This window comes from Ornithorhynchus anatinus, chromosome 5, assembly GCF_004115215.2.
Source record: "Ornithorhynchus anatinus isolate Pmale09 chromosome 5, mOrnAna1.pri.v4, whole genome shotgun sequence".
NCBI lineage: Eukaryota > Metazoa > Chordata > Mammalia > Monotremata > Ornithorhynchidae > Ornithorhynchus > Ornithorhynchus anatinus.
The window spans coordinates 103902199-103926261 of NC_041732.1; the positions used below are offsets into that span (position 1 = coordinate 103902199).

Below are 24063 nucleotides of genomic sequence, written 5' to 3' on the forward strand. Positions count from 1 at the left end.
ATATACACCGAGAGGGAGAGAGAGAGAGGCGGAAGGGCTCCGCGCTCTCTCCCCTCCCACGCGCCGCTTGCCCAACGTCCCTGGGCTTCCCAGGAGGTGCCCACCTCCCCCGGGCAGCCACCCGCGCAGCCGCCGAGCCGGCGTCGGTAGTCCGGGCCCGGGGAGAGAGACGCCCCCCAGCCCCCTCCACCCTCCCGGGGAGAGACCCCCACCTCCTCTCCTGCCCCCCCATAATAATAATGAATAATTACGGTATTCGTTAAGCACTTACTATGTGCCCGGCGCCGTACTAAGCCCTGGGGTGGATACAAGCTAATCACAGTCCCTGTCGTAGGGCTCCCAGTCTCCATCCCCATTTGACAGATGAGGGAACTGAGGCCCAGAGAACTGACTTGCCCAAGGTCACACAGCAGACACGGGGCGGAGCTGGGATTAATAATAATAATGTTGGTATTTGTTAAGCGCTTACTCTGTGCAGAGCACTGTTCTAAGCGCCGGGGGAGATACAGGGTCATCAGGTTGTCCCACGGGAGGCTCACGGTCTTAATTCCCCTTTTACAGAGGAGGGAACTGAGGTACAGAGAAGTGAAGTGACTTGCCCACAGTCACCCAGATGACAAGGGGCGGAGCCGGGACTCGAACCCATGACCTTCTGACTCCCAGGCCCGGGCTCTCTCCACTGTGCCGTGCTGTTTCTCGTGCCCTTTGGCCCCCAGGGAGAGATTTAAATCCCTTCACCTCCTTTGTCCCCTCTAATCAATCAATTAATTAATGTTGGTATCTGTTAAGCGCTTACTATGGGCCGAGCACTGTTCCAAGCGCCGGGGGAGATACAGGATCATCAGGTTGTCCCACGAGAGGCTCACAGTCTTAATCCCCATTTTACAGATGAGGGAACTGAGGCACCGAGAAGTGAAGTGACTTGCCCAAAGTCACCCAGGTGGCAGAGCCGGGATTAGAACCCACGACCTTTGACTCTCAAGCCCGGGCTCTTGTCACTGAGCCACGCTGCTTCTCTAACGGGAAGCCACGTGGCTAAGTGGAAAGAGCCCGGGCTCGGGAGTCAGAGGACGTGGGTTCTAATCCCGGCTCCGCCACCTGTCTTCTTTCTGCTTCTCTGCTTCTTTCTCTTCTTCTATTTGTAAATTACGTTGTCTTCCTTATCCCTGCTTGCCTGGCAGCTCTTTACAGGCAGAGATCGGGTCTTCCCACTCTATTGTACTCTTCCAAGCGCTCAGTACAGTGCTCTGCACGGTGTAGACTGCAAGCTCTTTGAGGGCAGGTGACGTCTTCCAAGTCTACCGTACTCTCCCGAGCCCTCACGACAGCACTCTGCAGATAACAGGCAGCGAGCTTTTTGTGGGCAGGGATAATAGTGTTGGTATTTGGTAAGCGCTTACTAGGTGCAGAGCACTGTTCTAAGCGCTGGGGGAGATCCAGGGGAATCAGGTTGTCCCACGTGGGGCTCCCAGTTAATCCCCATTTTCCAGATGAGGGAACTGAGGCCCAGAGAAGTGAAGTGACTCGCCCACAGTCACACGGCTGACGAGTGGCAGAGCCGGGAGTCGAACCCACGACCTCTGACTCCGAAACCCAGGCTCTTTCCACTGAGCCACGCTGACTGGATTCTCCCAATCGCTCATCACAGTGCTCTGCACCCCCTAGACTGTCACCTCCTTCAAGGCAGGGATCGCATCTGTCAGGTCTATTACACTCTTCCCAGTGCCCCTCTAGTCTGGGAAGCACAGTGAGCGCTCAATAAATACGATCGAATGAACGAACGCGAGCAGGGAACGGGTCTGCTTACTGCTGCGCCGTCCTCTCCCAAGCGTTTAGAACGGTGCTCTGCACCCAGTGAGCGCTCAATAAGTACGATCGAATGAAAGAAAGGGTCAAAAGGGCGCTCGGCAGGCCGTGGGCAGAAACCGTCGACCGCCCGCCCGACGTGTCCGTCGAGGAAGCGGCCTGGGGGAGGTTTTCCCTTCCCGTCCGTCCGCGCGCGCGCGCGAGGGAACCCCCCTTCCAAACCTCATCTCACAAAGGGGAATATTCTCGGGGTGGAGTCGCCGTCTCATTTTTCATCCCGATCGGCGAGCCCGGCTGGTAACAGTAACCCTCTCAGTGTCGGTTGCCAGCGGCACCGGGCGAAATCTGGGGATACAGACCGGCCATTCACCCCCGGGCGGCCCGGCCAAGAAAGGAGGTTTTATTCCCGTGCCAGGACCGCGACGGACAAACGTCACGGCCCGAGGACGCCGGGCCCCCGGCCGGAGCCTCGCCGAGTAAATACCCCCGCGGGGCGGCTCACCAGAAACCCGCCCGGCCGGGGGACGGCGGAGAGACCCCGGCCCCGGGTGGAAGTCTTCCCTTTCTGGGGGTCCCCAGGCACCAGCTCTTCCCGCCTTCGGGACATCAGGGAAGCAGCGTGGCTCAGTGGAAAGAGCCTGGGCTTCGGAGTCAGAGGTCACGGGTTCGACTCCCGGCTCTGCCACTTGATAATGTCGGTATTTGTTAAGCGCTCACTATGTGCCGAGCACTGTTCTAAGCGCTGGGGCAGATACAGGGTCATCAGGTCGTCCCACGTGAGGCTCACAGTTAATCCCCATTTGACAGATGAGGGAACTGAGGCCCAGAGAAGTGAAGTGACTCGCCCACCGTCACACAGCTGACGAGTGGCAGAGCCAGGAGTCGAACTCATGACCTCTGACTCCGAAGCCCAGGCTCTTTCCACTGAGCCACGACTTGTCAGCTGTGTGACTGTGGACAAGTCGCTTCACTACTCTGTGCCTCAGTTCCCTCATCTGTAAAATGGGGATTAACTGTGAGCCTCACGTGGGACAACCTGTGTAATAATGTTGGTATTTGTTAAGCGCTTACTATGTGCCGAGCACTGTTCTAAGCGCTGGGGTAGACATAGGGGAATCGGGTCGTCCCACGTGGGGCTCACAGTCTTAATCCCCATTTTACAGATGAGGGAACTGAGGCCCAGAGAAGTTAAGTGACTTGCCCACGGTCACACAGCCGACGAGTGGCAGAGCTGGGATTCGAACTCATGAGCCCTGACTCCAAAGCCCGTGCTCTTTCCACTGAGCCACGCTGCTTCTCCCCCAGCGCTTAGAACAGTGCTCTGCACATAGTAAGCGCTTAACAAATACCAACATTATTATTATTACTGACGTGGAGGTGGATGATGATAATTGCGGTAATGGCTCTGGTCTTCGTTGAGCACTTACTTTCATTCATTCAATCATATTTATTGAGTGCTTACTGTGTGCTAGGCGCTCTTCTAAGCTCTGGGTAAGGTTTGAGGTCATCAGGTTGGACACAGCCCCCGTCCCCCGAGGGGCTCCCAGTCCTCATCCCCATTTTCCAGATGAGGGAATAATAATTAATAATAAGGATAACGGCATTTGATAAGCGCTTCCTAGGAGCCAAGCACTGTTCTAAGCACTGGGGCAGACACAAGGTAACCAGGCTGTCCCACGTGGGGCTCACAGTGGCTTAGTGGAAAGAGCACGGGCTTGGGAGTCAGAGGTCATGGGTTCTAATCCCGGTTCCACTACTTGTCTGTTGTGTGACCTTGGGCAGGTCACTTCACTGGGCCTCAGTTACCTCAACTGTAAAACTGGGGATTAAAAAATGTGAGCTCCACGTGGGACAATCCGATGACCCCGTATCTCCCCCAGCGCTTAGAACGGTGCTCGGTACGTAATAAGCGCTTAACAAATACCATAATGATTATTATTATTATCCCCATTTTACAGATGAGGTAACCGAGGGACAGAGAAGCGAAGGGCCTTGCCCGAAGTCCCACAGCGGACAAGTGGCGGAGCTGGGATTAGAACCCACGGCCTCCGACTCCCAAGCCCGGGCTCTTGCCACTGGGCTGAAGTGACTTGCCCAAGGTCACACAGCAGACAAGCGGCGGAGCCGGGATTAGAACCCACGTCCTCTGACGCCCAAGTCCGTACGCTTGCCGAGAGGCCTTCCCTGCCTGCGCCCTCCTTTCCTCTTCTCCCGCTCCCTTCTGCGTCGCCCTGACTCGCTCCCTTCATTCATCCCTCTTTCCCCAGCCGCGCACCATTTATGTACAGCACTGCGTAAAAAAAAGCTAAACAAATACTATTGAAAAGAACTTGGATGGATTCGTTCATTCAGTCGTATTTATTGAGCGCTTACTGTGTGCAGAGCACTGTACTAAGCGCTTGGAGAGTACAATTCGGCAACAGAGACAACCCCTACCCAACTACGGGCTCTCATCTGACGTCCGCTAGATTGTAAGCTTATTATGGAGTGACAACGTGTCTACCAACACTGGCTCAGTGGAAAGAGCCCGGGCTTCGGAGTCAGAGGTCATGGGTTCGACTCCCGGCTCTGCCGCTTGTCAGCTGTGCGACTGTGGGCGAGTCACTTCTCTTCTCTGTGCCTCGGTTCCCTCATCTGTAAAATGGGGATTAACGGTGAGCCTCACGTGGGACGACCCGATTACCCTGTATCTCCCCCAGCGCTTAGAACAGTGCTCTGCACATGTAAGCGCTTAACAAATACCAACGTCATTATTATTATTATATGGTTCTCTTCCAAGCGCTTAATACTGTGCCCTGTATCGAGGAAGCGCTCAATAAATACGACTGATCGAATCAGTCAATCGTATTTATCGAGCGCTAATTGTGTGTAGAGCACTGTATTAAAGGCTTGGCAGCGTACGATAAAACAGACACTTTCCCACGGAATATGAGGGTTGAATGGGAGAAATGAGTCGAACGTAATGCCAAGGTTATGGCCGCTTGTGAGACGGGAAGGGTGGTGGGGATAATAATGTTGGTATTCGTTAAGCGCCTACTATGTGCCGAGCACCGTTCTAAGCGCTGGGGGAGATACAGGGTCGTCAGGTTGTCCCACCTGAGGCTCACCGTCTTCATCCCCATTTTCCGGATGAGGCCCAGAGAAGTGAAGCGACTCGCCCACAGTCACCCAGCTGCCGAGTGGCAGAGCCGGGACTCGAACCCATGAACTCGGACTCCCAAGCCCGGGCTCTTTCCACTGAGCCGCGCCGCTTCTCTATTCGCTAGTCTGTAAGCTCGTGGTGGGCAGGGATTTCCTCTCCCAACTCTGCCGTCCTGTACTCTCCCAAGAGTTGAGTACTCTGCTCCACGAGCAAAAAGCACTCAATAAATAATAATAACGTTGGTACTTGTTAAGCGCTTACTATGCGCCGAGCACCGTTCTAAGCGCTGGGGTAGATACAGGGTCATCAGGTCGTCCCACGTGAGGCTCCCAGTTAATCCCCATTTTACAGATGAGGGAACTGAGGCACCGAGAAGTGAAGTGACTCGCCCACAGTCACCCAGCTGACAAGGGGCAGAGCCGGGACTCGAACCCATGACCGCTGACTCCAAAGCCCGGGCTCTTTCCATCGAGCCACGCTACACACCACCGATTGAGGAGTTCTGCCTTGAAGTCTGAGGGGGTCGGTGGAGCATCCAGACGGAGACGTCCTGAAGGCAGGGGGAGATGCGACACTGCGGAGAAGGAGGGATCGGGGATGGAGAGGGAGATTTGGGAATCATCCAAACGGAGGCCCCTCAACAAATACCGCCGACTGATATTCCACTTCCCTTGGACATCAAGGCTGCCGAGGAGCAGCGAGGACCAGCGGAGAGAGCTGGATTCTCGCTCGTCGGCCGTGAGACCTTGGACAAGTCACTTCTCTTCTCTATATCTCAGTTCTCTCATCTGTAAAATGGGGATGAGGACTGTGAGCCCCGTGTGGGACTGTGTCCAATTTGGTGATCTTGTCTACCTCAGCGTGGCTCAGTAGGAAGAGCCTGGGCTGGGGAGTCAGAGGTCATGGGTTCGAATCCCGGCTCTGCCCCTTGTCAGCTGTGGGACCGTGGGCGAGTCACTTCACTTCTCTGTGCCTCGGTTCCCTCATCTGTAAAATGGGGACGAAGACCGGGAGCCTCACGTGGGACAACCTGATTCCCCTGTATCTCCCCCAGCGCCTAGAACAGTGCTCTGCACATAGTAAGCGCTTAACAAATACCAACATTGTTATTACCTCAGTGCTTAGAGCGGTGTCTGCCATGTGGTAAGTGCTATTTATTTTGTTAATGAGATGTCCATCCCCTCGATTCTATTTATTGCCATTGTTCTTGTCCGTGCGTCTCCCCCGATTAGCCTGTGAGCCCGTCAAAGGGGAGGGACTGTCTCTGTTACCGATCTGTACATTCCGAGCGCTTAGTCCAGTGCTCTGCACGTAGTAAGCGCTCAATAAATACGATTGAATGAATGAATGAACAAATACCATAAAGGAACCTCCCATCCAACCCCACCTCACTTCTCTGCTTTCTTCTCCCTCTGTCGCCCGACTCGCTGAATTCCCTCCTCCCCGGCCCGACTCGTGTCCGTCCCCCGCTCGGACTCTCCCTCCTCCGTCCTTCGGCTCCCGCTGCACCTCCGGCCTGGAATTTCCCTCCCTCCCCTACCTCCGTCAGACCCCAGCTCCCCCCGCCTTCAAATCCCTCCTCAAATCCCACCTCCTCCAACCGGCCTTCCCCGATTTATCCCCCAGCCCCGAGCCACGTACTCCTTCAGCCACCTCTAGTAACGGTACCGTAAAATGGAGACGGAGACTGTGAGCCTCACGCGGGACAACCCGATTCCCCTGCTTCTCCCCCAGCGCTTAGAACGGTGCTCTGCACATAGTAAGCGCTTAACGGATACCCACATTACTATTATTACTTCCGCATGGCCATTTCAATCGATTGATCGGATTTATCGCGCGCTTACTCTGTGCAGGGCCCTGCACTGCTGTGTGACCTTGAGCAGTTCACTTCACTCCTCGGGGCCTCGGTTCCCTCATCTGTAAAATGGGGATTGCAGCCGACAGGCGGCGGCGCCAGAATTAGAACCCATAGCCTTCTGACTCCGAGGTCCAGGCTCTGTCCACGAGTAGATGCGATCCCTGCTCTCAAGAAGCTTCCGGTCTATCAGGAGAAATGGACTTTTAACATAAATTGCGAGTAGAAGGAAATAACAGAGCGCTTCTATTCGCTAAATAAAAACTACACGACTTAAACACGTATCTATTCACTTATTGGTCTTTCCGGTCCCCGTTTTAACCAGTCGGAATCCGTCTTTCGTCCTAACTGCAAATCACTTTGTGTCTGCCGTGTGACCTTGGGCAAATCACTTCTCTGGGCCTCAGTTCCCTCATCTGTAAAATGGAGATGAAGACTGTGAGCCTCAAGTGGGACAACCCGATGACCCTGTATCTACCCCAGCGCTTAGAACGGTGCTCTGCACGTAGTAAGCGCTTAACAAATACCAACATTATTATTAGTAATGATATTTTCTCATCACCTACTGTGTGCAGAGCCCTACTCTAAGCATATGCAGACTGAAATAAATCATTCGCTCAGTCGTATTTTTTGAGCGCTTACTGGGTGCACAGCACTGTACTAAGCCCACGGGAGAGTATTTGTTAAGCGCTTACCAGGTGCCAGGCACCGCTGCCGGGACAAAGGCAGCGAGTCGGGGCGCCGCAGAAGGGAGGGGGAGAAGAGGAAAGGGGGGCTTAATCTGGGAAGCCCTCTGGGAGGAGACGGGCCTTCACCAGGGCTTTGAAGGGGGGGGGGGGGAGAGTAATTAGCACAGTCTGCCTTTCCTGTCAGGTTATAATAATATTGTTGGTATTTGTTAAGCGCTTACTATGTGCCAAGCACCGTTTTAAGCGCTGGGGTAGATACAAGGCGATCAGGTTGTCCCCCGTGGGGCTCACAGTCTTCATTCCCATTTTACGGATGGGGTAACTGAGGCCCAGAGAAATGAAGTGAGTGGCGGAGCCGGGATTAGAACCCACGACCTCTGACTCCCAAGCCCGGGCTCTTTCCACTGAGCCACGCTGCTTCTCTATAAACTCCTTGAGGGCCGGCAGTGTGTCTGTTAACTCTGTTGTCCGCTCCCAAGTGCTCAGAACAGTGCTCTGCACACAGTAGATTGTAAATGTTTTGAGGGCCGGGAAAGACCCTGTATCTACCCCAGCACTTAGAACAGTGCTCTGCACATAGTAAGCGCTTAACAAATACCAACATTATTATTATTAATTCTATGGTGCTCTCCCAAGTGCTCAGAACAGTGCTCTGTGAACAGTAGTAGACTGCCAGCTCCTCGAGGGCAGGGAACATGTCTATTAACTCAATTTTTCCTCTCCCAAGGGCTCAGAACAGTGCTCTGCACCCAGTAGTAGACTGCCAGCTCCTTGAGGGCAGGGAACGTGCCCCCTAACTCAATTTTTCCTCTCCCAAACGTTCAGAACAGTGCTCTGCACACGGTAGACTCTAAACTCCTGGCCAGCAGGCATCACGTCTCGTAGCTCTACTGTTCCCTTCCAAGTGCACAGAGAAGAGCCCGGGCCTGGGAGTCAGAAGGTTCTAACCCCGGCTCCGCCGCTCGTCAGCTGTGAGACTTTGGACAAGTCACTTCCCTTCTCTGGGCCTCGGTTCCCCTCATCTGTAAAACTGGGGACGCAGACCGGGAGCCCCACGTGGGACAAGGACGGAGTCCAACCCGATTCGCTCCAATCCGGCGCTTAGTACAGTGTCCCCGGCACCCGGCGAGCACCTAACCAACACCACCGTTGCAATTGGTATTATCATCCAAGTGACTTGGCCAAGGTCACCCAGCAGACGACCGTCCTGGAGCGGCTGAACCCGGGAGCCGGTCTCCCCCAGGCGGGCCGGCTCGTTTTCCGACGACTCGAGCCGGCTACGGGAAACTCCGGACGGTGGAATGAGGAAGAGGCTTGGGTTCCCGCCGCCGGGGCTCCGGCCTACCTGTTCGGAAAAACAACCACGCCTCCAAACCCACGGCCTGTCAGACGCTAAGCCTTCCCCTCCCCCCCGCCCGCCAAACCGGCTCACCCCCTCCCCCTTCACGTAGCGAGCGCTTAACGAGTACCATCATCGTCATTATTATTATTATTATTATTATTATTACATCGAGCCCCCTCTCGCCTACCTTCCCGCCGCCCCCCTCAGATGCTCAATTAAAATTAGAAACCGATCGACCTCCTGGCTCTTTCTGATCCGCACCCGGGCCGGACTTAATTAACCCATCTGCTATCCGGGACAGCCGGGGGAGGGAACCACGGGATGGAATAATAATAATAATAATGATTGTGGCATCGGTTAAGCACGTACTCTGCACCAGGCGCTGTACTAAGCGCCGGGGTGGATACAGGCTAATCGGGTTGGATCCGGTCGCTGTCCCACGTTCATTCGATCGTATTTACTGGGGGCTTCCTGTGTGCGAAGGACTGTACTAAGCACTTGGGAGAGTATAATAGAACAATAAATATATTCCTGCTCACAATGTGGGGCTCACAGACCCGATCCCCATCTTCCGGATGAGGGAACCGAGGCCCAGAGAAGTGAAGGGACTTGCCCCAGGTCCCTTAGGGGACAAGTGGCGGAGTCGGGAGGAGAACCCGGGTTCCCCTGACTTCCAGCTCGTCTCTAGGCTGTCGGCTCACCGCGGGGGCAGGGAATGTCACGGGTTCTAATCTCTACTCCACCATCTGTCAGCTGTGTGACTTTGGGCAAGTCACTTGACTTCTCAGTGCCTCTGTTACCTCATCTGTAAAACGGGGAGGAAGACTGTGAGCCCCTCGTGGGACAACCTGATTCCCCCGTGTCTACCCCAGCGCTTAGAACAGTGCTCGGCACTGGATACCAACATTATTATTATGTGTCTACTGTTGCGTCGTCCTCTCCCAAGCGCTTAACGCAGTGCTCCGCACGCAACAAGCGCTCGTTAAATACGTCTCAACCAACGAGAGATCCTTCTGGCTCCCAGGCCCGGGGTCCACCCATTAGGCCGCGCCGCTTCTCAAAAAAGCCGAGGGGCACGGGCGGCCAACGCGGGAGGGGAGGCTGGTGTGCAGGAGCCAGGAGTCCGGGCTCCCGGGCCACACAGCCCTCGGGCGCTCCACTGAAACTCATTAAAATGCGAGACACAGATGGGCAAGCAGTAGCCGGCCGGACCGGGCCAATCCGCAATTGGGGTGCGTTCTTCAGCTCCCAGACTACGGAGCAAAGGCCTCCGGCAGCGGGGAGAGACTGGGGGACCTGGAACTGTATTTATTGAGCACTTACTGCGGGCAGAGGACTGGACTAAGCGCTCGGGAGAGGACGAAAGAGCAATAAACCGTTAGAGAAGCAGCAAGGCTCAGTGGAAAGAGCCCGGGCTTGGGAGCCAGAGGTCAGGGGCTCTAATCCCGGCTCCGCGCTTGCCAGCTGCGTGACTTTGGGCAGGTCACTTCACTTCTCTGGGCCTCAGTGACCTCATCTGTAAAATGGGGATTAAAACCGTGAGCCCCACGTGGGACAACCTGATCACCTTGTATCATCCCAGCGCTTAGAACAGTGCTTGGCACATAGTAAGCGTTTAAAAAATACCACTATTATTATTATTAAACCGACACATTCGCTGCCCACAAGGAGCTTGCGGTCTAGAGGGGGAGGCAGACACGGTCTAGCGGACGGAGGCCGGGCCTGGGAGTCGGAACGACCCGGGTTCTCATCCCGGCTCCGCCACCCGTCAGCTGGGTGACCTCGGGCGAGTCGCTTCACTTCTCTGGGCCTCGGTTCCCTCATCTGGAAAATGGGGATCGAAACCGGGAGCCTCACGCGGGACAGCGACTGTGTCCAACCCGATTTGCCTGTACCCACCCCAGTCCTTGATTGCTGGATGCCTGGCACCCAGTAAGCACTTAACCAATACCACAGGTATTAATATTAGTATTATTATAAATAAGTAAATTTACTTAATAAGGACATAAGTGCCATGGGGCTGGGAGGGCGGTGGAGCATGTGTGCAATCAAAAATGGTTTAGTGGACAGAGCCCGGGCCTGGAAGTCCGCAGGACCTGGGACCTTTGAGGAAGAATATTAATTCTATATTACTCGCTCAAGAACTTGGGACGGTGTTCTGCTCCCGATAGACTCTACGATCCTTGGGTCCAGGGATTGGTTCTCCTAACTCTACTTTACTCTCCCAAGTGCTTAGTATAGTGCTCAGCAAACAGTAGACTGTCAGCTCCAGTAGACTGTAGGACTGTCTAGGGCAGGGTTGTGGTCAGAGAATGTGTCTGTTTGTTGTTGTTATTAATAATAAGTACTGAGATATTTTTAAGCACTTATTATGTGCCAGACACTCTACCAGGCGCTGAGGCGGATCCAAGCAAATCGGGATGGACACAGTCCCTGCCCCACATGGGGCTCACGGTCTCAATCCCCATTTTCCAGATGAGGGAACCGAGGCCCGGAGAAGCGAAATAATTTGCCCAAGGTCCCACAGCGGAAGAGTGGCGGAGCCGGGATTAGAACCCACGACCTTCTGACTCCCAGGCCTGGGTTCTAACCACTACACCGTGCTGCGCTTAGTCCATTTCTTTCATTCGGTCGTATATATTGAGCGCTCACTATTCATTCAGTAGTATTTATTGAGCGCTTACTATGTGCAGAGCACTGTACCAAATGCTTGGAATGGACAATTCAGTAACAGATAGAGATCATCCCTGCCCAACGACGGGCTCACGGTCCAAAGGGACGGGCTCACGGTCTAAACACAGTCCAGTGCTCTGCATCCAGTAAGCGCTCAATAAATACGACCGAATGAATCAATGAGGCTCGGCATTCTCCCTTTCGGTTCCACGCGTTACAAAATCTCTAGAATCCATCCCTTCCTCTCCATCCAAACTGCCCCCGAGCTGTCACATCCCCACTACTCCCTCCCCTCCCCACCACCCTCTGCTCTTCCCCCTTCCCCTCCCCTCAGCACTGTGCTCATTTGTATATATTATTTATTACCCTATTTATTTTGTTAATGAGGTGCACAATCCCTTGATTCCATTTATAATAATAATGTTGGTATTTGTTAAGCGCTTACTACGTGCAGAGCACTGTTCTAAGTGCTGGGGTAGATATAGGGAAATCAGGTTGTCCCAGGTGAGGCTCACCGTTAATCCCCATTTTCCAGATGAGGGAACTGAGGCCCAGAGAAGTGAAGTGACTCGCCCACGGTCACACAGCTGCCGAGTGGCAGAGCCGGGAGTCGAACCCATGACTTCTGACTCCGAAGCCCAGGCTCTTGCCACTCAGCCACGCTGCTGCCTCATCATTATCTTGGTGATGTCGTCTTGTTTTTTGTTTTGTTCTCTTTTGCTTTGCCGTCTGTCTCCCCCGTTCAGAGTGTGAGCCCGTCGTTGGGCAGGGATCGTCTAACTGTTGCCGAATCGTACATTCCAAGTGCTCGGCACATAGTAAGCGCTCAATAGATATTATTGAATGGATGAATACCGCCTCAGCGTCCTCCCGGCCTGCGGGCTCTCCTCACTCCCGTCCAGATTTCACCCTGTCCGCTCGGATCAACTTTCGAAAGAGCCTTTCCGTCGACGTCTCCCCGCTCCTCGAGACCCTCCGGGGGTCGCCCGTCCACCTCCGCGTCAAACAGAAACCGGTCCCCGGCATCTTTCAGGCCGTCCGTCCCCCGGCCCCCTCCGGCCTCCCCTCCCTCCTCTCCTCCTCCTCCACCCTGGGCCGCACACCGCGCTCCTCCGCTCCGCCGCCGCTCGCCCGGCCCACCGCCGACCCCCGGCCCCCGGCCCGCCTCGGGCCTGGAACTCCCATCCCCTTCACATTCAGAAGAGAAACAGTGCGGCTACGTGGGAGTCAGAAGGACCTGGGTTCGTTCATTCACTCATTCAATCCTATTTATTGAGCGCTTACTATGTGCGGAGCACTGGACTAAACGCTTGGAATGGACAACTCAGCAACAGATAGAGACAATCCCTGCCCGGTAACGGGCTCACGGTCTAGAAGGGGGCTCTCAGTGCTTAGTCCAGTGCCTGGCACATAGTAAGCGGTTCTTATGTATAGTAAGAAAGAGTGCAGGCTTGGGAATCAGAGGTGGTGGGTTTTAATCCCGGCTCTGCCGCTTCTCAGCTGTGTGACTTTGGGCACATCACTTCACTTCTCTGGGCCTCAGTGACCTCATCTGTCAAATGGGGATGAAGACCGTGAGCCCCACGGGGGACAACCTGATGACCTCGTATTTACCCCAGTGCTTAGAACGGTGCTTGGCACATAGTAAGTGCTTAACAAATACCATCATTATAAATATCTACCAATTCCTTCATCTATCAGACTTATGTAGGTCAGGAACCTGTCTACCAACTCTATTGCACTGTCCTCTCCCAAGCGCTTAGTACAGCATGGCTTAGAGGCTAGAGCTCGGGCCTGGGAGTCAGAAAGTCAAGGGTTCTAATCCCGGCTCTGCCACTTGTCTGCAGTGTGACCTTGAGCAAGTCCCTTCACTTCTAAGGGCCTCAATTTTCTCATCTGTAAAACGGGGATTGACACTGTGAGCCCCATGTGGGACATAGTCCAACCCGATTTACTTGTGTCCACTCCAGCGCTTAGTACAGTGCCTGGCACAGAGTAAACCCTTAAACACCACAATTATTATTGTTATCACAGTGCTCTGCACACAGTAATTGTGTGAATGAAAATTCGATTGTATTATCCCGACCGTCTAGTACAGCGCTGTGCAAGAGCAGGGATTGTCTCTATCTGTTGCCGAATTGTCCATTCCAAGCGCTTAGTACAGTGCTCTGCACATAGTAAGCGCTCAATAAATACTTTTGAATTCATATAGCAGTTTCTCAGTCCATCCTTGGGTGTAAACTCCTTGTGAGTGGAGATTGTGCCGGTTAACTCTACTTTACTGGGCTCTCACAAGCGGTTAATACAGGGCTCTGCACATAGTAAGCCCACCTATCAAATGAGACTAATATTAATAATAATAATAATAATAATGATGATGGCATCTGTTCAGCGCTTTCCTTGTGCCAGGCACTGTCCTAAGCGCTGGGGGAGATCCAAGCAAATCGGGTCAAAGTCCCTGTCCCACGTGGGGCTCTCAGTCTTCATCCCCATTTTCCAGATGAGGGAACTGAGGCAGGGAGAAGTGAGGAGACTTGCCCAAGGTCACGCTGGTGGACTGATGGAAGGGTGAGACCCTGGGGCTCTCTTGTTGAAGGACATTTCTCCCCACATGCAGGGTCCGAGCACACAAGTGTACAGTGTTCTGCACACAGTGAGCGCTCAGTAAATAGTAGAGAAGCAGCGTGGCTCAGAGGAACGAACCCGGGCTTGGGAGTCAGAGGTCATGGGTTCTAATCCCAGCTCCGCCGCTTGCCAGCTGTGTGACTTTGGGCAAGTCACTTCACTTCCCTCATCTGTAAAATGGGGATTCAAACTGCGAGCCCCACGGGGGACAACGTGATCACCTCGTATCCCCCAGCGCTTAGAACGGTGCTTTGCACATAGTAAGCGCTTAACAAATACCACCATTTTTTTTTTTTTAAATACCACCGATGGAGTGAGATCTTTGATAGATGGGTAGGTGGGGCCGTGGGGTCATCTTGTTAATGCCATAATCATTCATCACGATCATTAGTTTCTCGCAAAATACTCACTCACCACTCAAGGCCGACGTCGTGTTCTCCAGGGCCTGGCAGGCAGCTAATAAAATACCTGAGGAGAGAAACAGACGGACAAATTTTACGAACGCTTCAACGAACCCCAGTGGTTAGCGGTGCATTTCCTCCTCTCCGGCCTCACTCTGGTGGGAACATTCTATTCACCGTTTCTGATAGCGCTCAATAAATACTACCGAATGAATGAATGAACGATTCCTTCGTCCCGATCCGTCTCTCCTCCCTCTGGCAAGAGCACGGACTTGGGAGTCGGAGGTCCTGGGTTCTAATCTCCCCCGATTAGACCGTAAGCCCGGCAAAGGGCAGGGACCGTCTCTATCTGTTACCGATTTGTCCATTCCAAGCGCTCGGTCCAGTGCTCTGCACATAGTAAGTGCTCAATAAATACTATTGAATGAATGAATAATCCCACCTCCGCCACTTGTCTGCTGTGCGACCTTGAGCAAGTCCCTTGGCTTCTCTGGGCCTCGGTTCCCTCATCCGGAAAATGGGGAGGGAGGCTGTGAGCCCCACGTGGGACGGCCTGATCGCCTTGTATCTACCCTAGTGCTTAGGGCAGTCCTGGGCACATAGTAAGCGCTTAACAAATACCATCTTTATTGTCATTAAACTATAAGCTTGTGAGGGCCGGGAATGTGTCCGTTTATGGCTGTATTGGACTCTCCCAAGCGCTTAGTACAGTGCTCCGCAGTGCTCGATGGGTATCAGAAAATGGTCTGATCATTTGGATGAGCTTTGGTCCGATCACTGGCTGCCTTGCAGTGGACTGAGAGTTTGGGAAGTTCGAAACAAGGCAGTGACCCATTCCTAGGCCTGGACATCACTATGTTCATTCATTCACGCTGAGAAGCAGCGTGGCTCCGTGGCAAGAGCCCGGGTTTGGGAGTCAGAGGTCGTGGGTTCTAATTCCGACCCCGCCGCTTGTCAGCTGTGTGACTTTGGGCAAGTCGCTTCGCTTCTCCGGGCCTCAGTTACCTCATCTGTAAAATGGGGATTAGACTGTGAGCCCCACCTGGGACAACCTGATGAGCTTGTGCTTAAAACAGTGCTTGGCGCATAGTAAGTGCTTAACAAATACCAACATCATTATTATTAATAGAAATAAATAAATGACAGAGTTGGATGTAAGTGTTGTGGGGCTCGGGGGAGGTGACTGAAAGGACCGTGTCCAACCCGATTTGCTGGTATCCACTGCAGCGCTTAGGACAGAGCCTGGCACATAGTAGGCGCTTAAGAAATACCACAATTATTCTATGGAAAAGGGTCAATCCGAGAGCTTCCGTGAGCAACGGTTCGTCCTGAACATCAATCAATCCGTGGTATTTATTGAGTGCTTACTATGTGCACAACACTGTACTAGGTGTTTGGGAAAGTCTAATCCAACGGAATGGGTCGACACATTCCCAGCTCACAAGCTTTCCGTCTAGAGGGGAAGACAGACATTAATAGAAGTAGTTTCCAGATAATAATAATAACGTTGGTATTGGTTAAGCGCTTACTAGGTGCAAAGCACTGTTCTAAGCGCTGGGGTGGATACAGGGTAATGAGGTTGTCCCACGTGAGGCTCACAGTTAATCCCCATTTTCCGGATGAGGTAACTGAGGCCCAGAGAAGTGAAGTGACTTGCCCACGGTCACACAGCTGCCAAATGGCGGAGCAGGGATTCGAACCCACGACCTCTGACTCCCAAGCCCGGGCTCTTTCCACTGAGCTACGTAGATCTGGACATAAGTGCCGGGGGCTGAGGACGAGGCGAAAATCAAGTGCCCAGAGGTCACAGAACGACGCAGAAGGGAGAGGGATTCGGGGGGAAAAGAGGGCTTCATCGGGGAAGGCCTCTTGGAGGAGGCTCAGTGGAAAGAGCCCGGGCTTGGGAGTCAGAGGTCATGAGTTCGAATTCCAGCTCTGCCACTTGTCAGCTGTGTGACTGTGGGCAAGTCACTTCACTTCTCTGGGCCTCAGTTCCCTCGTCTGTCAAACGGGGATGAAGACTGGGAGCCACATGAGGGACAACCTGATGACCCCGTATCTCCCCCAATGCTTAGAACAGTGCTCTGCACCTAGTAAGCACTTAACAAATACCAACATTATTATTATTATTAAATACGGCTTTGAAGGCTGGGAGAGGGGTAGTCTGGCGGATATGGACGGGGTGGGAGTCCCAACCCATCACGGGCTGGGGGTCGGCGGCGAGATAGACGAGATCGGGGCCCAGTGAGCAAGCTGATACTCGGGGAGTGAAGTTTCCGGGTTCATTCAGTCATTCAGTCGTATTTATTGAGCCCTTACTCTGTCCCGATTCGACCTTGAGCCCGTCACTGGGCAGGGATCGTCTCTATCTGTTGCCGCATTGTCCATTCCAAGCGCTTAGTCCAGTGCTCTGCACATAGTAAGCGCGCAATAAATACTATTGAATGAATGAATGAATGCAGAGCACTGTACTAAGCATTTGGGAGAGAACAATAAACAGACACATTCCCTGCCCACAGTGAGCTGACAGTCTGGGGGGGGGAGAAATAAATAAATGACCGAGACGGACCTAAGTGGCGTGGGGCCGGGAGGGGGGATGAAGAAAGGGAGCGAGTCGGGGCGACGCGGAAGGGAGTGGGAGAGGAGGAAAAGTGGGGTTTAGTCGGGGAAGGCCTCCTGGAGGAGACGGGCCTTCAATTAGGCTTGGAAGGCGGGGAGAGTCATCGTCCGTCGGATACGAGGAGGGAGGGCGTCCCGGGTCAGAGGCGGGACGTGGGCGAGAGGTCGGCGGCGAGACGGAGCCCCGGGGAGAAGGTGGGCGTTAGAGGAGCGAAGCGTGCCGGCTGGGTTGGAGGAGGAGAGCAGCGAGACGAGTCTTCCCAAGCGCTCAGTCCAGCGCTGCGCACAGAGTAAGCGTTCAATAAATACGATCGACCGATTGCCGGGCTCCCTCCCTCCAGAACCACCCTGGGGCGATGACAGATGGTGACCTATAATTATATCCCGAGCAGACCCAGCCTCCTCGCCGTGAAATGCTTCACATTCCTGCCCCGAGTGAGTCAAATTAACCTGCTGCTCCCGGCTCCTCTCCGGCCCAGACCGAGACGAACCCCGGCCCCCGCGTGGCGGACGGGCCGGAGCCCGGGCGTCAGAAGGTCGTGGGTTCTAATCCCGGCTCTGCTGTGGGACCTCGGGCAAGTCACTTCACTTCTCTGGGCCTCGGTTCCCTCATCTGTCAAGCGGGGAACTGAGACGGCGAGCCCCACGTGGGACAGGGACCGTGTCCGACCCGATCCTTAGCACAGTGCCCGGCACGTAGTAAGTGCTCAACAAATACCATCTCTCCCTCCCCGATACGTGGGCGTGGAGGCACACGACACCGTCGACGGCTCTGCTGGACGACGGCGGGACAAAAACGTGGATCCTGGGAGTAAATCTGCGAGCCGGAATCTCGGAAGGCGGAAACGCTTGACTGTAGGCAAGGGACAGGGACTGTGTCCAACCCGATCATCTCGTATCTATTCCGGCACGTAGAATGGTGGCTCACATATAGTAAGCGCTTAACAAGCAGCGTGGCCTAGTGGAAAGAGCGTGGGCTTGAGAGTCAGACGACCTGGGTTCTAAACCCTGCTCTGCTGTCTGCTGTGTGACCTAGGGCAAGTCGCTTCACATCTCTGGGCCTCAGTTCCCTCCTTCATTCATTCAATCGTATTTATTGAGCGCTGTGCAGAGCACCGGACTAAGGGCTTGGGAGAGGACGGTAGAACAGTAAACGGACACATTCCCTGCCCACAGTGAGCTGATAGTCTAGAGGGGGAGACAGACATGAAGAGAAATAAATAAATGAGGGATGTGGACGTAAGTGGGGCGGGGCGGGGAGGGGGGATGAGTGAAGGGAGCGGGAGAAGAGGAGGACATAATCAGGGAAGGCTTCTTGGAGGAGGTGGGCCTTCAGTAAGGTTTTGAAAGGGGGGGAGAGTGATTTTCTGTGGGATTTTGAGGAGGGACGGCATTCCGGGCCAGAGGCGGGACGTGGGCCGGGCGGCGGCGGCGGGACGGGCGAGCTGGAGGCCCGGGGAGAAGGTTGGCATTAGAGGAGCCGAGTGTGCGGGCTGCGTTGGAGTAGAAGTAGAAGACGGTATCTAATCTGATAAACTTGTATCTACCCCGGCGCTTAACAGTAATAATAATAATGACGATGATTTTGGTCTTCGTTAAGCGCTTACTATGAGCCAAGCACTGCTCTAAGCGCTGGGGGAGATACAAGGTCATCAGGTGGTCCCACGTGGGGCTCACAGTCTTCATCCCCATTTTACAGATGAGGTCACTGAGGCGTAGAGAAGATACGTGGCTCACCCAAGGTCACGCAGCGGACAAGCGCGGAGCCGGGATTAGAACCCACGTCCTCTGACTCCCAAGCCCGGGCTCTTGCCCCTAAGCCACGCTGCTTCGCAAACGAGTGCCTGGCACACAGTAAGTGCTTAAGATATACCACTCTAGAAAAAAATATATATATATATATACTTGCCATCCTGAAAATGAGCAGGGGAGCTGTGAAGCCGCCTAGCAACTCCTCGCCAAAGGGCACTTCGCTTCACCTCCCCGTCTCTCAGTTTCCTCATCCGTGGAATGGGGATAATGACAGCTCCTTAGCTCACAAAGGTGTTCAGGGAATTAATTAATGTTTGCAAAAGCACCCTGTTCCACAGATGAAAGCGCCGGGTTGTTATTACTATTATTATTCACAATGTGAACATTAAAAGAAGAATATTCCCTTTCTGCCCCTTGCATTCCTAGATAAAGTAACTTGCTAAAGCCTGCGGGGCGGGAGGAGGGAGAGGGCGTCGGGGAGCTGGCAGCCTGTGGACCTGGACCCCAGCCCGTTTTGGAAAAGAAAGATTCCCACACCAGGGTTCGGAGAAGCGGCACGGCCTAGTGGAGAGAGCCCGGGCCCGGGAGTCAGAGGGTCATGGGTTCTAATCCCGGCTCCGCCCCTCGTCCGCTGGGTGACCTGGGGCAGGGCACTTCTCCGGGCTTCAGTTCCCTCATCTGGAAAATGGGGATTGAGACCGTGAGCCTGAGGTGGGACAGGGACTGGATCCAACCCAGCGATTAGTACAGTGCCTGGCACATAGTGAGCACTTAACAAATACAACAGTTACTATCACTAGAGAAGCAGCGTGGCTCAGTGGAAAGAACCCGGGCTTGGGAGTCAGAGGTCATGACTTTGAATCCCAGCTCGGCCACTTGGCAGCTGTGTGACTGTGGGCGAGTCACTTCACTTCTCTGGGCCTCAGTTACCTCATCTGTAAAATGGGGATTAACTGTGAGTCTCACGTGGGACAACCCGATGACCCTGTATCTCCCCCAGCGCTTAGAACAGTGCTCTGCACCTAGTAAGCGCTTAAATACCAACATTATTATTATTATTCTCATTCTCACTCCCGGCCCACGCTCTCTCTGCCCCAGGGGACCCCATCCTGAGGGGAGCCCAGACTCCAATCAATGACATTTAATATAATGTCGGTATTTGTCGAGCGCTTACTATGTGCAGAGCACTGTTCTAAGCGCTGGAGTAGATACAGGTTAATCAGGTTGTCCCACGTGAGGCTCACAGTCTTAATCCCCATTTGACAGATGAGGGAACTGAGGCCCAGAGAAGTCAAGTGACTTGCCCACAGTCGCACAGCTGACAAGTGGCAAGGGCGGGATTCGAACCCATGACTTCTGACTCCCAAGCCCGGGCTCTTGCCACTGAGCCACGCTGCTTCTCATTTAACGAGCGTTCGCTACGTGTAGAGCACCGTACTACGTGCTTGGGAGAGGATAACATAATCGAGCTGATAGGTACGTTCCCTACCCACAGCGAGGTTTCAATCTAGAGGGAGACTAGACCTTGAGGACCCCCATGGGGCTCACATTTTAAATAATAATAATAATTACTATTATGGTATTTGTTAAGCGCTTAGTAAGTGCCAGGCACTGTACTGAGTACTGGAGTGGGTACAAACAAATGGGGTTGGATCCGGTCCCTGGCCCCCGTGGGGCTCACGGTCTCCATCCCCATTTTGACAGTTGAGGTCAGTGGGGCGCAGAGAAGTGAAGTGACTTGCTCAAGGTCCCACAGCAGACGAGTGGAGGAGCCAGGATTAGAACCCATGACCTTCTCCTTCCCAAGCCTGTACTCTATCCACTCTGCCATGCTGCTTCATGGCAGCATGAAGGGAGGGTAGGAGGGAGGGCAGGTATTGAACGCCCACTGTACAGATGAGGGAACTGAGGCCCAGAGAAGTAAAGTGACTTGCCCAGAGTCCCGCAGAAGGGAAGCGGCGGAGCCGGGATTAGAGAAGCAGCATGCCCGCTCTGTTGTTGTACCGTACTCTCTCCGAGCGCTCAGTACAGCGTTCTGGGAAGCAGCATGGCCTAGTGGCAAGAGCTTGGGGCTTGGGAGTCGGAGGGCCTGGGTTCTAATCTCGTCTCCGCCACTTGTCTGCTGTGTGACCTTGGACAGGTCACTTCACTTCTCTGGGCCTCAGTGACCTCATCCGCAAAAATGGGGAATGAAGACCTGGGGCCCCATGGAGGACAGGGACTGGGTCCAACCCGATTAGCTTGTATCCACCCTAGTGCTTTAGAACAGTGCTTGGCACATAGTATGAACTTAACAAATACCCCAATTATTATTGTCATTACACAGTAAGCACTCAATAACTACCACTGACTGAGTCCCACAGCAATGTCTACTACAGTGCTCTGCACATAATAGGTCTCCCCCGATTAGACCGTAAGCCCGTCACTGGGCAGGGATTGTCTCTATCTGTTGCCGAATTGTCCATTCCAAGCGTTTAGTCCAGTGCTCTGCACATAGGAAGCGCTCAATAAATACTATTGAATGAATGAATGAATAGGCTGTCAGCTCTTTGAAGGCAGAAATCGCACCTTCTAAGTCGACTGTCCTTTCCCGAGTGTCTAATACAGTGTTCTGCGCAGGGTAGAATACAAGCCGCTCCTCATGCATTCGATCGTATTTATTGAGCTCTTACCGTGTGCAGAGCGCTGTACTAAGCGCTTGGGAAGTACAATTCAGCGACAAAGAGAGACAATCCCTGCCCACAACGGGCTCACGGTCGAGAAGGGGGAGACCGACATCAAAGCAAGTAACGGGCATCAGTAGCATCGTTATAAATAGAATTATATATACGTCATAATAAAATAAATAGAATTATATTTATAAATGCCCTTGAGGGCAGGGATCGTTTCTACTTTCTCAATAGAGAAGCAGCGTGGCTCAGTGGAAAGAGCCCGGGCTTTGGAGTCGGAGGTCATGGGTTCGAATCCCAGCTCGGCCACTTGTCAGCTGTGTGACTTTGGGCAAGTCCCTGAACTTCTCGGTGCCTCAGTTACCTCATCTGTAAAATGGGGATTAAAACTGTGAGCCCCACGTGGGACAACCTGATTCCCCTGTGTCTATCCCAGCACTTAGAACAGTGCTCGGCACATAGTAAGCATTTAACAAATACCAACAGTATTATTATTATTATTATTAATGTACTCTCCCAAGTGCCTAGTACAGTGTTCTGCACAGAGTAGGAAGCAGCATGGCCTAATGGATAGAGCCCGGGCCCGGGAGTCGGAAGGGCCCGGGTTCTCATCCCGGCTCCGCCGCTCATCTGCCGTGTGACCTCGGACGAGTCGCTTCACTCCTTTGGTCCTCGGTTCCCTCAGCTCTAAAATGCAGTTAAAGACTGGGAGCCCCACGTGGGTCAGGGACGGTGTCCAACCTGATTAGCTTGTGTCTACCCCAGCGCTTAGAACAGTGCTTGGCACATAGGAAACGCCTAACAAATACCATCAGCAAGGCTCCGTGGCAAGAGCCCGGGTTTGGGAGTCCGAGGTCATGGGTTCGAATCCCGGCTCCGCCGCTTGTCAGCTGTGTGACTTTGGGCAAGTCCCTTCGCTTCTCTGGGCCTCAGTGACCTCATCTGGGAAATGGGGATGATGACTGTGAGCCCCACGTGGGGCAACCTGTCACCTTGTATCCCCCAGCGCTTAGAAACAGTGCTCTGCACATATAGTAAGCGCTTAAACAAATTACCAACAGTATTATTATTAGTAATAGTATTTAGTAATTATTAGAATATAAGCTGCTTGAGGGCAGGGGTCACATCTATCACTCCAACGTGCTCTCCTAAGTGTCTAGAATAGTGCTCTGTAGAATTAAGCACTTAATGAGTACCATGATTGCTGGTTTCCGTAGTGTAGTGGTCATTCACGTTCGCCTAACACGGGAAAGGTCCTTGGTTCCAAACCGAGTAGAAATATCATTTTTCTCCCGCGATGTAGACCGTAAGGCCGTCAAAGGGCAGGGACCGTCTCTATCTGTTACCGATGTGTACATTCCAAAGCGCTTAGTACAGTGTCTGCACAGAGTAAGCGCTCAATAAATACTATTGAATGAATGAGTACTCCTTTGTCACCGAACACTATTGATGGATTAATTGTCAGTTGTTGAGCTCACAGTCCCATTTTCCGAGCCTGGTTTAACCTAAATATCCCGGACAGATAATTGCCTTTAAACCTCCCCTTAGTTTGCTTGGGGAGAAGCTCCCTTTCTGAGAAGCAGCGTGACCTAGTGGCAAGAGCCCGGGCTTGGGAGTCCGAGGTCGTGGGTTCTAATTCCGGCTCTGCCACTTGGCTGCTGGGTGACCTTGGGCAAATCACTTCACTTCTCTGTACCTCAGCTCATCTGTAAAATGGGGATTAAAAGCGTGAGCCCCACGTGGGACAACCTGGTGACCCTGTATCTTCCTCTGCACTTAGAACAGTGCTTGACACATGGTAAGCACTTAACAAATGTCATAATAATAATAATGTTAATAATTTCTTAAATAGTTTGAGGCTGGGCCTCTAGCTAGCTAGGCTGTTTTCCTGACTTCTCAGGCAGGAAAGAGAAGCCACCTCCTAGAATGAAAATGATTTTTCTCCCTCTTGGGAAGGTAACTTTTTTATATAGATCATTTTAAAAACAACCGCTACTTGTCTGGCTGGGTGACCTTGGGCAAGTCACTTCTATTACTTTTATTGCCATCGTTCTTGTTCTGCCCCGTCTCCCCCGGATTAGACCGTAAGCCCATCAAAGGGCAGGGACCGTCTCTTATCTGTTGCCGATTTGTACATTCCAAGCGCTTAGTACCAGTGCTCTGCACATAGTAAGCGCTCAATAAATGCTATTGAATGAAATGAATGAACTTCTCTGTTTCCCAGTTCCCTCATCGGGAAATGGAGATTCAGATTATGAGCCCCTTGTGGGAGACGGACTGTGTCCAACCTGATAATCTTGTATCTATGCCAGTGCTCAGTATAGTGTCTGGCACATAATAATAATAACAATAATAATGATATTTGTTAAGTGTTTACTATGCGCCAGGCACTGTACTGAGCTCCGGGGGATACAGGCAAGTCGAGTTGGATACAGTTCCTGACCCCTATGAGACTCGCAGTCTTAATCCCCATTTTCCAGATGAAGGAAC

General features: G+C 53.1%; 1 protein-coding gene across 1 annotated transcript in view; it reads right to left on the bottom strand.

Moving 5' to 3' along the window:
- Positions 1–24063, bottom strand: part of TGFA (transforming growth factor alpha) — a 99937-nt gene that overhangs the window by 36087 nt on the left and 39787 nt on the right. Inside the window, exon 2 of the mRNA XM_029066612.2 lies at positions 14547–14600. Coding sequence (XP_028922445.1) covers positions 14547–14600 — 54 coding nt within the window. The remainder of the gene's footprint in view (positions 1–14546; positions 14601–24063) is intronic.